The sequence below is a fragment of the Alnus glutinosa genome, chromosome 5 (genome assembly GCF_958979055.1).
Source record: "Alnus glutinosa chromosome 5, dhAlnGlut1.1, whole genome shotgun sequence".
NCBI lineage: Eukaryota > Viridiplantae > Streptophyta > Magnoliopsida > Fagales > Betulaceae > Alnus > Alnus glutinosa.
In genome coordinates, this window is record NC_084890.1 from 22486177 (window position 1) to 22498900 (window position 12724).

Below are 12724 nucleotides of genomic sequence, written 5' to 3' on the forward strand. Positions count from 1 at the left end.
TATGAAGCAGAATAGCGGCCAAGGATCGAGATCTAGCGACCCTACGCACATAGAGAGCGACCCTACGCACACAGAGGCAGGGTACAGACCAGTATTCACAGATGATCACTCAGGATACCAGTACAACATGCAAGATAATACATTTGATCATCTGCCTCATATGCAGCAGACGGTGAGCCAGTTAGAGGCGTATTCCCCTGGTCACGTGGCACGGCTATTTGAGTACAGCATATTGGGTTCTCATGATACCGAGACACATCTTTCAAACTATAGTGAGACACAAGCTCCGGAGGGCCTGAATGATGCACAGCCCGAGGATGAGCTTGCTACACAAGTGTTGGGCGCATATCAAATCCGGACGATAAGTACATATTTTTATAAATTTAAAGGATATATACGTATTTATTGTTTTGTATCATTTCGAAATAATTAACATCGATATCTATTAATGTTATAGGTACTAATCTGGATGGCAGCACTTGTTTTGAAGTTATGACCATTACAGACCCGCACAAGGCATGGGAGATCCCCGGGGGGAAGAGGGTCGTGATGGATTATAATCCAAGCTGGAAACCTGTAGGATTTAGCGCCAATAAATTTAGACGACAAACCGGGAAGCTAATAAGGAGCGGGAACTATGTGCATTTATGGGATGACTGGGCGCATGTACCGGCTTGTACAAAGGAGGATATATGGGAAGCCCTAATGGTAAGTGGACCTTTACATACTGCCAAGCTCTTCTTTTTTTTCTTTTTTCTTTTTTTAATTTTTATTTATCAACTTCCAACTTGTGTAGGTGGACTTTTACATCCCGCCAAGTTATGATTTACAAAAAGTAAAACGAGATGCATTTCGGGATATGGTTGTAAAGCTTAAGAATTGGAGACACAACACAAAAGTTAAATTAGGCATTCAACGGGGCGATACTCCTAAGATGGTACGAGCAAGAGTAGGGGCCAGAAGACTCTCCGACTACCACCCCGAGGACTTGGATGCGTTGTTGAATAAATAGTGTGACGAGGAGTATCAGGTCAGTCATGAATTATATTACTATTTTGTGTAGTTTCATTAATTTCATTTAGTTGTGTTAGTGTTTACATAATAAGAATGTTAATTGTGTAAGAGTATGCTGACCATATGAAGCAATTACGAGCATTGCAAAATACTCCTCATTGCATAGGGACCAAAAGTTATGCGAGGTTGTCACACGAAGAAGTATGTGCACCAATTTATCTCGTACATATAAATGTAAACATTTTATATATATATATATATAAACATGTGTTATAATGTTTTATTCTTTTGGCAGACTGTCAAGGATGACACTCCTCCTACGCGAGCACAATCGTACATAAAAAATCACACGAGGAAGGATGGAAGCTATCCAAATGATATAGTAAAAGAGAGATGTGTATGCTATTCACCTTTCATATATTGTTTTACTTATATGTGTGATTACTTATTTACGATGCACATTAGTTTGACGCACTAACATTTAATACAACATGTAGGAGAGGATGGTGATGCTAATGCCAACTGACACTGCTGAATCGTCAAGCATAACACAAGGAACGATACGCTGGAGACATGACGATGAATATGCCCAAGCGCTCGGCAATAAGCCGGAGTACGCCGGCAGAGTTTGGGCAGGTTGGGCCAAATATTTGGCATGTGTGGGGTCCATACGCTCATACCATACACCATCACAGCCACTTTCACAAAATCAAGGGCAGGCCGTCTTTCCGCAAGAAATGCTTGCTTTTGAGATGGGGAGAGCACTCGAGGTTGAGCGGGCACGACACACTTCTGAGATGGATAGAGCACTCGAGGCTGAGCGGGCACGACAAGCTTCTGAGATCGAGAGAGTACTTGAGGGTGAGCAGGCACGACACAAGTTACAAATGGATGAGGTGTTGGCAGCACAATCTCAGATTATGTCCCGTTTTAGCCAAATCGAGTCATTGTGGCGCCAATCAGTATCTGTGCCCGGAGTCTCTAATGATAACGCAGTGCCAGACAAAAATTCCGCACATCATATGAATTTATCATCTGTTGATAGTAGATCAGGTAATAATTAATGGATTTTTTTTTCGTGGTATGATTACGTCTGTTTAAATTCACACTTTGTTGAATGCTTAGGACTTGATATGATTCGATCATATTGTTTGCTAACTATATTTGTTTTATCATTCGTAGATCCTACGGAAAATGCTGTGCAGTTACCCGATCATGAAAATCTTGCTAACGATTGATATTGGGTAACATTTATGTTTATTTTAGTTGGCAAATATGTTCCGGTTTTGTTATCAATCTATGACAAAGATTGATTGTATATTTTGTTTGTTGAAACCTTTGTTTTGATTGTTATGAATTTATGACATATGTTTATTGAAACTTTTGGAATGACTTTTTGGTATCTATCTAGGACAAAGATTGATTGTATATTTTGTTTGTTGTAAGTTTTAGTTTGATTGTTATGAATCTATGTCATATATATATATATATATATATATATATATATATATATATGAATTTGTAGTTGTGATTATTGATAAAAATTCAAATTGTTGCAATTGTGATTATCATGGATTGATAGAATTGTAGTAGATCAATACAGAATTTCGGATTGCAGGGTTTTTAGGATTGCAAAATTTTTATTGTTTTAAAAAAAAAACACCTTAATTAGTGGCGTGTCTGTTTGACACGCTACTATATATTGTGTCTGTCTGATATGCCACTATATATAATAGTAGCATGTCTGTTTGACATGCCACTAATTTATGGCGCGTCAGTCAATGACATGCCACAAAGTTAAAAATACTGACTTTTAATCACACGCCACTAATGTTTAGTAGCCTTTCAGACACCCTAAAAGGCCACTAAAAGTTAGTCACAAAACACTTCAATTTTTGTAGTGCTGACCCATATACACGTCACGAAATGCTTTTTTTTATTTATTTCTTTATTTATTTTTTAATAGTAACTGTTTATTTTTATTTCCGTATAGACTTACGGAAGGTGGCTCAAACAAATTAAAAATATCAAAGTTCAAAAGTTTAGTGGCAAATCTTCGAAAAAGATAAGGTAGAAAATTATACTGGTCTAGGCCAAGAAGCAAGACCAATAATTAATAATTAATTTCAGTGCAATGGCTCTAAAAATATCTATTGCTTCTGGGCCCAGACCAGTATAGTTTTCTTCACTATCTTTTGCGAAGATTTGCCACTCAACTTTTGAACTTTGATATTTTTTATTTTTTTGAACCACTCCTTGTAAGTCTAGACAGAAATGAAAATAATAATAATAATAATAAGTTGCAATTTCGTGTAGGATACAATAATGACTGATTCAATGCCGTTGATCGTGAGGAGAAGAATGCAGGCTTTCCTCATGCATTACATCATGCCGGAAATAATGAGATAAGGATGCTATATTTGAGTTGAGCCCAATATTAAATGTTCAAGTTTTAAATTCATGTGTAGCTTCGAGTTTCAACTTTGCATGCTATTTGTTTCCAACTTACAAAAAAAAAAAAAAAAAAAGACTTGGACTCCAATATTAGAGTACAATTTGCAAGAATTGAAACCCAAAATAATTTTGAGTTAAACGGATCAACGTACACTCAAACATCTATGGGTTTTTGAAATTGTGGGTTTGGATATAATTAAGTTAATTGAGTTGGCTTCCAAACAAGGCAAATGATCAGAAGTTGTGTCGTTTTGACTTTAAAGAACTTAAAACATTCTTAAGTCCAAATATTTCAATGAAAATAATAATTACTAGTGGTCCAGTACTAAAGAAAAATTGTTAAATAATGATATAAAAATTAAAAAACAATAATATTACTTGCATAATAACCCAAATTGAATGTTTTAAATGGTTTTAGTGTCTTACTTTGTTAAATGAGTCAAAACTTTGCAGGAATTTCGTACTTGCATATATATTCACTAATGATTAATAAAAAGTAGCTAGCTAGGTTGAACAATATTAACTAAAAATTAAGATATAAATTTTTTTCTAGGGTGACTAAATTTATTTGAAATAGTATTTTATGACTGTATTTTTATTTGTTTAATATTAATTTAATTTGATCTACCCATCAAGAGTTATTTAAATTTTGTGAATATATTTATGTATATGTGTAAATGCAAAGGTAGTTGGGGGCGTTTTGGTTGCAATCAATCAAGCCTTTGTTTGTCTGACAGGAAAAGTTGAGTAAGAGGGATTTTGAGAGTGTTTTTTAAAACAAAGAGCCATTCTTATAAATATGAGACTGAAATGTCAAATGATTAGAGGTACAAAGACTCTAAAACAAAATCAGGGACGGGAGATTTCCTCCATGGCACAACTATCGATCACTTTTAGTTCATTTGTTTAAAAAAGTTTATTATTATTATTAATAAAAAAAAATTCAAGAAACTATATAAATGGGTTAAGGTATGGTTTTATAGATTTTTTTTAATAAAAAAAACGGTGGTTTATAGTTGTGTTATAAGGTATCCAAATAATATTTGTGCATTTCTTATATATCTCCAAATAAATAATTTATTAAATCTATGATTGAATTTTATTATTGATATTTTTGTACACAAAACGACCACATCAGGAACACTGCCTATTTCCATAAGCTAGTGAAGATCAGAAATCCTAGCAATCTTGTCAAGAGCTTAAGAGATGAGAGATGCAATTTGGTGCAAGATTTCAATCAGATTAAGCAGATTGCTATCAGCTTCTATTAGGCCCTTCTTGGCACTTCCAATCATTCATTCTCAAGTGAGAAAGTAGCTCAAGTTTCTTCCCTAATCCAGAAAAAAATTTCCTCTGCCTGCACTGAGGGGATGAGGACTGCAGTTACTAGGGCAGAAATTAAGAAGACTATTTTCTCTATGAATAGGAATAAGGTTCCTGGGCCAAATGGTTTTTCTGCCGAGTTTTTTCATAAGGCCTGGCTGATTGTTGAGAATGGGGTTGTGGAGGCTATCCTTGAGTTTTTTGAGATTGGAAATCTTCTTAGGGAAGTGAACTCTACTATTATCAATCTAGTGCCTAAAAAGAAGAATCCTACTTCTATGAGTGGATATAGACCAATTTCTTGTTGCAACTTCATATATATACAAGTGCATCACAAAGATTTTGGCTAATCGGCTTCTACCTGGTTTGGATGAGGTTATAAGTCTTAATTAGGGTTCTTTCATTCCCAAAAGAAGTATTGTTGAGAATATCTTATTGACTTAAGAGTTGGTTTTTACTTATGGTGCATCCAGTTTTTACTGGAATGAGTTGTAGAATGATGTTTTTGTTCTATAAAGGTTTTAAATCATTAAAAAAAAAAAAAAAAATGTGCTCCTGGACTACTTAGTTAATTTTCAATGGAGCTCCAGCCAAGAAGTCTAGAAAACTACGAATAATGAATAAAAATTCTTAAACACCGACAATTTTGTGGCCGTTGAAAGTTAGATGAGAGTTAGATCTGTTTGGCAAGCTATTGCTAATTACTCATAATTGTCTTTTTGCCCATCAAATTAAAAATATTTCAACTTTTTTGTACTTTTTGTATTACATCAGTCATTTTTTATTATTATTCAAAGAAAAAAAAAACTCATTACAAAACAAAACTTTTTCACTTTTTTATAAAATATTCTCAAATTTTATATTACATCAACCACTTCTTACTACTATTCAAACAAATATTCTACAAGACAACTGCTTACCAAACATACCTAAATTCTACCTAATTAAAAGATAATGAAACAAATTAGTGAACATGGGGACAAGAAGGCCATAAAGCTTGTCGTGCGGGACCACTCGAAAAAACAAAAGATTAAAGGACGTGGCCATCATCATGCTTGTCCAGAAGATAACTTGGCCATCACAAGGTTTTCCATTAATTAATTAATTAATTAAGCAATCTCCTCATGAGTTTCGAGGTCTTCTACTGAATGGGAAATGCTATAGAGAAGCCTTTTGTCCGTCTTCCATCAGCCACTTTTCCACGTGGCAGTGGCATTTTATTAAAAAATATTTGAAACCAATATCACGGGTTTCAGGAACCAAAACCATTTCCCTCCAAAAATTCTCCCCCCTTTCTGTTTCCCTCGAAACCCAGCAGACCACCCAGCTCTCCTGTGAGACCGGCACCCGACCAGCAGACCACCCAGCTCTCCTGTGAGACCGGCACCGGACCAGCAGACCACCCAGACCTGCACCGCCGTCAGACCACCGGCACGGACCAGCAGACCACCCAGACCGGCACCGCCGTCAGACCACCGGCACGGACCAGCAGACCACCCAGACCGGCACCGCCGTCAGACCAGCGGCACCGGACCAGCAGACCACCCACCCCCCTTTCTGTTTCCCTCGAAACCCAGGGACCACCCAGCTCGCCTGTGAGACCGGCACCGGACCAGCAGACCACCCAGACTGGCACCGCCGTCAGACCACCGGCACCAGACCAGCAGACCACCCAGACCGGCATTGGCGTCAGACCACCGGCACCGGACCAGCAGACCACCCACCCCCCTTTCTATTTCCCTCGAAACCCAGGGACCACCCAGCTCGCCTGTGAGACCGGCACCGGACCAGCAGACCACCCAGACCGGCACCGCCGTCAGACCACCGGCACCAGACCAGCAGACCACCCAGACCGGCACCGGCGTCAGCCCACCATTTCTCTCCCAGCTCTCTGACAGAGCTGTAAGAATTTTTGAATACTGGAAATGTGTATATTAATTTTATTGAATGAGTTACATGGTCTTATATACTAGTTGTACATGCTGCTTGTAGAATTTTTGAATACCGGAAATGTGTATATTAATTTTATTGAATGAGTTACATGGTCTTATATACTAGTTGTACATGCTGCTTGTAGAATTTTTGAATACCGGAAATGTGTATATTAATTTTATTGAATGAGTTACATGGTCTTATATACTAGTTGTACATGCTGCCATAGAAGGTAATATCTTTTAGAATAGAAACAAAATTATACCGGACTAAGTCTAGAGGGAAAGTCTATTTCAGACTTTCCTTAGATGCTGCAATTCCAATATATGCGGTCCATGTCTGAGGTGCAGTGAGCGTGAAGAGCAAGTCAATGAAAAGCTTGCTGTTTTGAGCTTTGGTAAGTTGCCTTTAATAGAAGATATGCATGAGTGATTGGCTGCATGATTGTGTTTGATTGAATGACCCTAATAGGCATATTATGTTTAGCAAAGAGGTCTATGGGTTATAGTCTTCAAATTAAATGAGCATAGGGAATTACCGGACAAATATATCTTGCTGTGACAAAGGTGCAAACATGTAGCTTTTGTGTTTTACTTGTTTGTTTGATTTTATCGAAATAGAAATCTTTGTAATAGAATATACACCTTATTATATACTTTCAATTGTTGATATTGCAGTAGAATTATCTGTTAAAAGTTGATTTCCAAGGACTTATATCATCATGCAGCTATGTAGTTGTGAGTTGTTGTAGATAGTTTAGCTGCAGTTGCTTGTTTTTCTGTAGTTGGCTGATTGTTTTGTTGAGTTTGTAGTTGTGTAACTTTGCTTTGATGGTTTAGTTGTTAATAATATGCTTATTCATCTAAAAAAAGAATGCTAATAGAAGCTGAATTTTAGCTTAAAATGTAACAATACTATGACAAATTACATTTACATGAGAGGAGAATGGGATATGTCAAACAGCTAATGGTGACATTTGTCACCATTGTTTAGGGTATGGCCCTCAAGCACTTAAAAATTGTTGCACTAATATGAATATTTATTTGTTGTAGAAACTTTTACCATGGACTTACCACAACTGCCCTTGATTTCACTATGCGAAAATGAATGTTCGTTGACACACGAACAAGTTGATGATGTTGTGCCCATCCAAATGGACCCTCAAAATGGTATGTTGGTTGTTTCATGCTTACTTTTAATTTCTATAACATATCTTAAAATAAATGTTATTATTCATAGCTAAGTTCTTTACACTATGTTTCATTTGTTTTGATGCAGATGGAAATGAAATTGTGACTGATAAACAGTTGAAAGATGATAGTTTGGTCAATTGTGGTTCCAAGCACAAGTTCATAGATAAAGATAAAAATGTTGAGGAACCTAAGGAGGGTATGTTATTTGGCTCCATAGAGGAACTTCTTGAACATTATAGAAATTATGCAAAGCAAGAGGGATTTGGTGTGGTGCAGAAGAAGAAGAAAAAGTATAAAAATGGAGATGTACATTACATCACTTTAGCATGTGCTCGTCAAGGCAACGCATCATCCAGCTCAAGCAATAACCTTTGTAAGCCTATGAAAACAAGCAAAACGGGGTGTAAGGCTACTTTGAGTGCAACATTGGTGGATACAATGTGGTATGTGACAAATGTAAAGCTAGGGCATAATCACAATTTAAGCCCAGGTAAAGCGAGATATATTAGATGCCACAAGAAGTTGGATCTTGCTACAAAGAGAAAGCTTGATATAGATGATAGAGCTGGAATTCGTACAAATAAGATCTATAACTCGTTAGCCGTTGAAGCGGGGGGATACGAGAATCTTACATTTGGAGAGAAAGAATGTCGCAATTATATTGCGAACTCAAGACGTCTTCGCCTTGGCACAGGAGGTGCTACAGCACTCCGTGACTACTTTGATAGAATGCAGAAAGTGGATAGTGATTTCTATTTTGAAATGGACGTGGATGATGAGTTTAGACTAAAAAATGTATTTTGGGCTGATGCACGAAGTAGGGCATCATATGAAGATTTTGGTGATGTGGTTACATTTGACACAACATATTTAACCAACAAATACCAAATGCCATTTGCCCCTTTTGTGGGAGTAAATCATCATGGCCAGTCAATTCTTTTTGGAGCAGCATTAATTTCAAGTGAAGATACAACGATATTTATTTGGTTGTTTGAGGCATGGTTAAAATGCATGAAGGGCCGTGCTCCAATGGCAATTATTACAGATCAAGACAGGGCTATGAAAAATGCAATTAAAGAGGTTTTTCCTGTCACTCGACACAGATTTTGTTTATGGCACATACTAAAAAAACTTCCAGAAAAATTTGGATCAAATTCACAATACAAAGCCATTAAGAATGCCATACGAAATTGTGTGTATAATTCTCAAACATGTGACGAGTTTGATGCTAATTGGCAGAAGAGTGTACTTGAGTGTTATAATTTGGAGGAGAATGCATGGCTACATGATTTATATAGCGAGCGGAATTTCTGGGTACCGGCATATTTGAATGGTGTATTTTGGGCCGGCATGACTACCACACAACGTAGTGAGAGTATGAATGCATTTTTTGATGGTTATGTGCACTCGTCTACTTCATTGAAAGAATTTGTGGATGAATACGATAACGCTTTGCGTAGGAAGGTTGAGGTTGAGAATGTTGCTGATTTTGATTCTTTTCATACCACGATTTCATGTGTAAGCAGGTATCATTTTGAGAAGCAATTTCAGAAAATGTACACCCATGCAAAGTTCAAAGAAGTTCAAAAAGAGATTTCAGAGATTATGTATTGCGGTTGCTCTCGTTTAGAAAGTGAAGGTGGAATTAATACCTATCAAGTGATCGAACGGGTTGAAATTAGTGATTCCTACATGAAGAAAGTAAGCTTTACTGTTTACTATAATGGGTCTTCATGCGAAGTGAACTGTAGTTGTCATCTGTTTGAATCAAGAGGAATTTTGTGCAGACATGTCATGGCTGTATTGACTATATGTGAAGATGTGGAATTGTTGCCTGAGAAATATTTTCTAAATCGATGGAGGAAGGATTTGGAGCGGCCATATAAGTTAATTAAAAGTAGTTATGATCCTTTGAGTGGCAACCCTAATGCAGATCGATATGCTGAACTGAGCAAAAAAATGTTGAAGTTAGCCGCAATCGTAGCACCAAACGTGGACCATTGCACGGAAGTGGAAAATTATGTTGATATGCTAACTACAAAATTTAGTGGTCCAAGATGTGAACAAAGTCCACATTCCCAATCACTTCCAAGTGCAAAATTGCTCCCAAGTGCATCTATGACCGGCGATGGAGTAGAGGTGTGTAGTCCTCTAGTGGCTCATACTAAAGGGAGAAAACCATCAAACAGAAAGGAGTCCGCAGTTGAAAAAGCGGTCAAAAAGTCAAAATCATCAAACAAGAGTGCCACAAATCCCAAACGGCAGAGGAAAAAAAAAAAGGTATTAAAATATTTGAAAGCCGATGTTGATGCGCATTACAAATTATGTTCACATATTTGATTTGTAATTTTAATATTATATGTAACATGTTATTCCATATTTTTGTTTATTGAAGACATGCCAAAGATCACTAGTAGATGAACTAGACACAAGTGAAGATCCATTCACTTTTGTAACTGATTTTCAGCGTGACCAAGTAATTGGAACTCAAAGTAGTGTTGTTGCACAGGTATGGAGAGAAAAATATATATATATATATATATATATATATATATATATATATATGTTCGTAGATGTGTATGTTGATTTGTACATGTTGACGAATATGTTAATCATACAAAGTTTTTGTTTCAGACTTTTGGGAATTCACAGCCATCATGTCCTGTTGAAGGAGATTTCATTTACTTGACATAAGTATTTGGTAAGTATTTGGTTTTTTATCATTTTCTTCAAATTTGGTCGTTTTTATTGCTATTTTCTAAGGTGTACTTGCATGCTATTTCAGGTGATATTCTTGCTGGAATTTTTTTGGTGATGTTGTGGTCCAATTTTCCTTTTCCCCCTTCCTTTGTAAGTAAAATAGAAGTTAGTAGTTAATTGTTAATTTTTCCCCCCTTCCATGTCTTGTATTTATTTTCAAAGAATTTTCAAACCACAAGTAAATCTTATGCTCACTTGAAACTATAGGTGAGTTTTTGTAGCCATTAGAATTGGCTAAGTTGGATAAAACTGAAGAAATCTGGAAGATCTTTCCTCCTCCATGAAATGTTCCTTAAAGCCTCTGTATCCAGTTCTGTAAGAAAACGAGGTATCCTATCTACTTGTCTTTGACATCAAATCTTGATCTTTGTTAAACAAACATGAGTGGAGTGCTTCTTGGAATGTTCCTTAAAGCCTCTGTATCCAGTTCTATAAATCATGAAATGATAAGATGTAGTGTGACTGAAGCTTAGACTTTGTAGATTTTTTACCTTATGAGATGCTTTCAATATTGTATTGGTCTGTATGCCTGCATGCCTTGTTTGTCTCTGAAATGGCTAATGATTGTGAGGATTCTATCCTTTTTCCCTAATTTTTTAAGCTCATCTTTCACTGACTTTGTTCAAACTATATGTATGTACCTATATTTTGGCAAAGGATAATTTAGTTGTTAAGACTTGTCAAAATCCTCTGGTTCTCATGCCCATTCTTTGTCAATTAATTAAGTAGACACAGAACATGTCACACAAAAGCTAATAGCACTCTCACTGAATGGTTAGAAATGTTTGAAAGTTGAATTGGAAACTAACATCCAGTGCATAAACTAACAGATGATACAACCTCATGAAATCATAAATCAATATGAAGTCTGTCTTCTACTTTTTTGGTGCCTAGAAGTCTTGTAATGTATCTTTCTTCAACAGGTTTTTGTTGTTCTTGAACCAAATAGGCAGGAGATCATCTATTCAAACTACCCTTATAATATTATATCTCTTTACAAGTTTCCCAACTGTGCTGTTCGAAATTATAAGGTACCCGGCAGTTTTCTATTATTGTATTTATTATAGTGTTCTGCTACTATGTTTTCTATTATTGTATTTATTATAGTGTCCTGATTGGGTGGCTGATGGACTATGGGGTAGCATCTGCAGTGGTATTCTTTGCCTTCTAATTGGAGTTTTACTTGTTATAACAGAGGTGAGAGGAATTGGACAACTTAGTAACTGTCAATGTAACTTCCACTGCTTTTGTTATTGTCTTGGTATAGCTTTGTTGTTCTTCTTTACAATACGGTATCATGATTGAGTGATCAATGCAGGGCAGGGCAGATATTGAGCTACTGATCTGGGTAATATTTGCCTTGCATAGAATATTTGTTATGTTGATTTCCTTTAATAGTCGACTGCCTTGTTGGTTGACCTGCTGAATTAATGTTGACTGGTGGCTGATCTTCAATGGTTGATAATGTAGGCATGCAATCTTTGACAACTGGCATAGCAGTTGTGTTACACATGGGAGCTGCTGTGGCATGCACAACAACCGAGTGTTTTTTTTCTGCAGAGACCAGTCTTTGGTCATCAAGCAGTAGGGACTGAGGAAGTGAGGAGAGCCAAATGCTGACCAATTCAACTTCCAGAAAAAAGGGTCTCAATAATATGGGACCAGCAGCTTGTTTTAGTCATTGTATATGTCCATGGGTCGAGTCATTATCTATGGTTTTTTTTTTTTTTATGTAATGTGATGTGTGTCTTGGAAGTCCACAAGAGATGCAGATACGGGAATGCATATCCATCTTTGCTTCCAAAATGTCAATTGTCAATGCAATTTTATTTTCCCACTTCTATACTCTATTATGGTGTTGGTAGGAAGGTTGCATCACATGACAATTTAGAGGGCATTGCCGACCCATACGGTAATGAAATGTTGAAAAACAAAGGAAAAAGAAAAAGAAACTCGGATGCCACTAAAATACCAACTTGACTACTAATTTAAGTCCTTGTTCAAGCATCTCAATTTCACTCCCAAAGTCATCATAATCATTGGAATGC

The 12724-nt window shown here is 36.5% G+C and overlaps 3 protein-coding genes across 3 annotated transcripts; all 3 read left to right on the plus strand.

Annotated features, from left to right (window-relative positions):
- Positions 1 to 801: 801 nt before the first annotated feature.
- LOC133869095 (uncharacterized) lies at positions 802 to 2252 on the plus strand. The gene is made up of 5 exons (XM_062306065.1): positions 802 to 1030; positions 1123 to 1215; positions 1310 to 1411; positions 1512 to 2067; positions 2197 to 2252. The coding sequence occupies exons 2-5, from the start codon at positions 1138 to 1140 to the stop codon at positions 2250 to 2252; spliced, it is 792 nt and encodes a 263-aa protein (XP_062162049.1). The 5' UTR covers positions 802 to 1030; positions 1123 to 1137.
- A 2586-nt stretch (positions 2253 to 4838) lies between these two features.
- LOC133869096 (proline-rich receptor-like protein kinase PERK9) lies at positions 4839 to 6686 on the plus strand. The gene is made up of 2 exons (XM_062306066.1): positions 4839 to 5018; positions 6048 to 6686. The coding sequence occupies exons 1-2, from the start codon at positions 4839 to 4841 to the stop codon at positions 6684 to 6686; spliced, it is 819 nt and encodes a 272-aa protein (XP_062162050.1).
- Positions 6687 to 7786: 1100 nt separating this feature from the next.
- LOC133869097 (protein FAR-RED IMPAIRED RESPONSE 1-like) lies at positions 7787 to 10610 on the plus strand. Its single transcript, XM_062306067.1, has 5 exons — positions 7787 to 7892; positions 8002 to 8711; positions 8934 to 10196; positions 10312 to 10425; positions 10551 to 10610. The coding sequence occupies exons 1-5, from the start codon at positions 7787 to 7789 to the stop codon at positions 10608 to 10610; spliced, it is 2253 nt and encodes a 750-aa protein (XP_062162051.1).
- The last annotated feature ends 2114 nt before the right edge of the window (positions 10611 to 12724 follow it).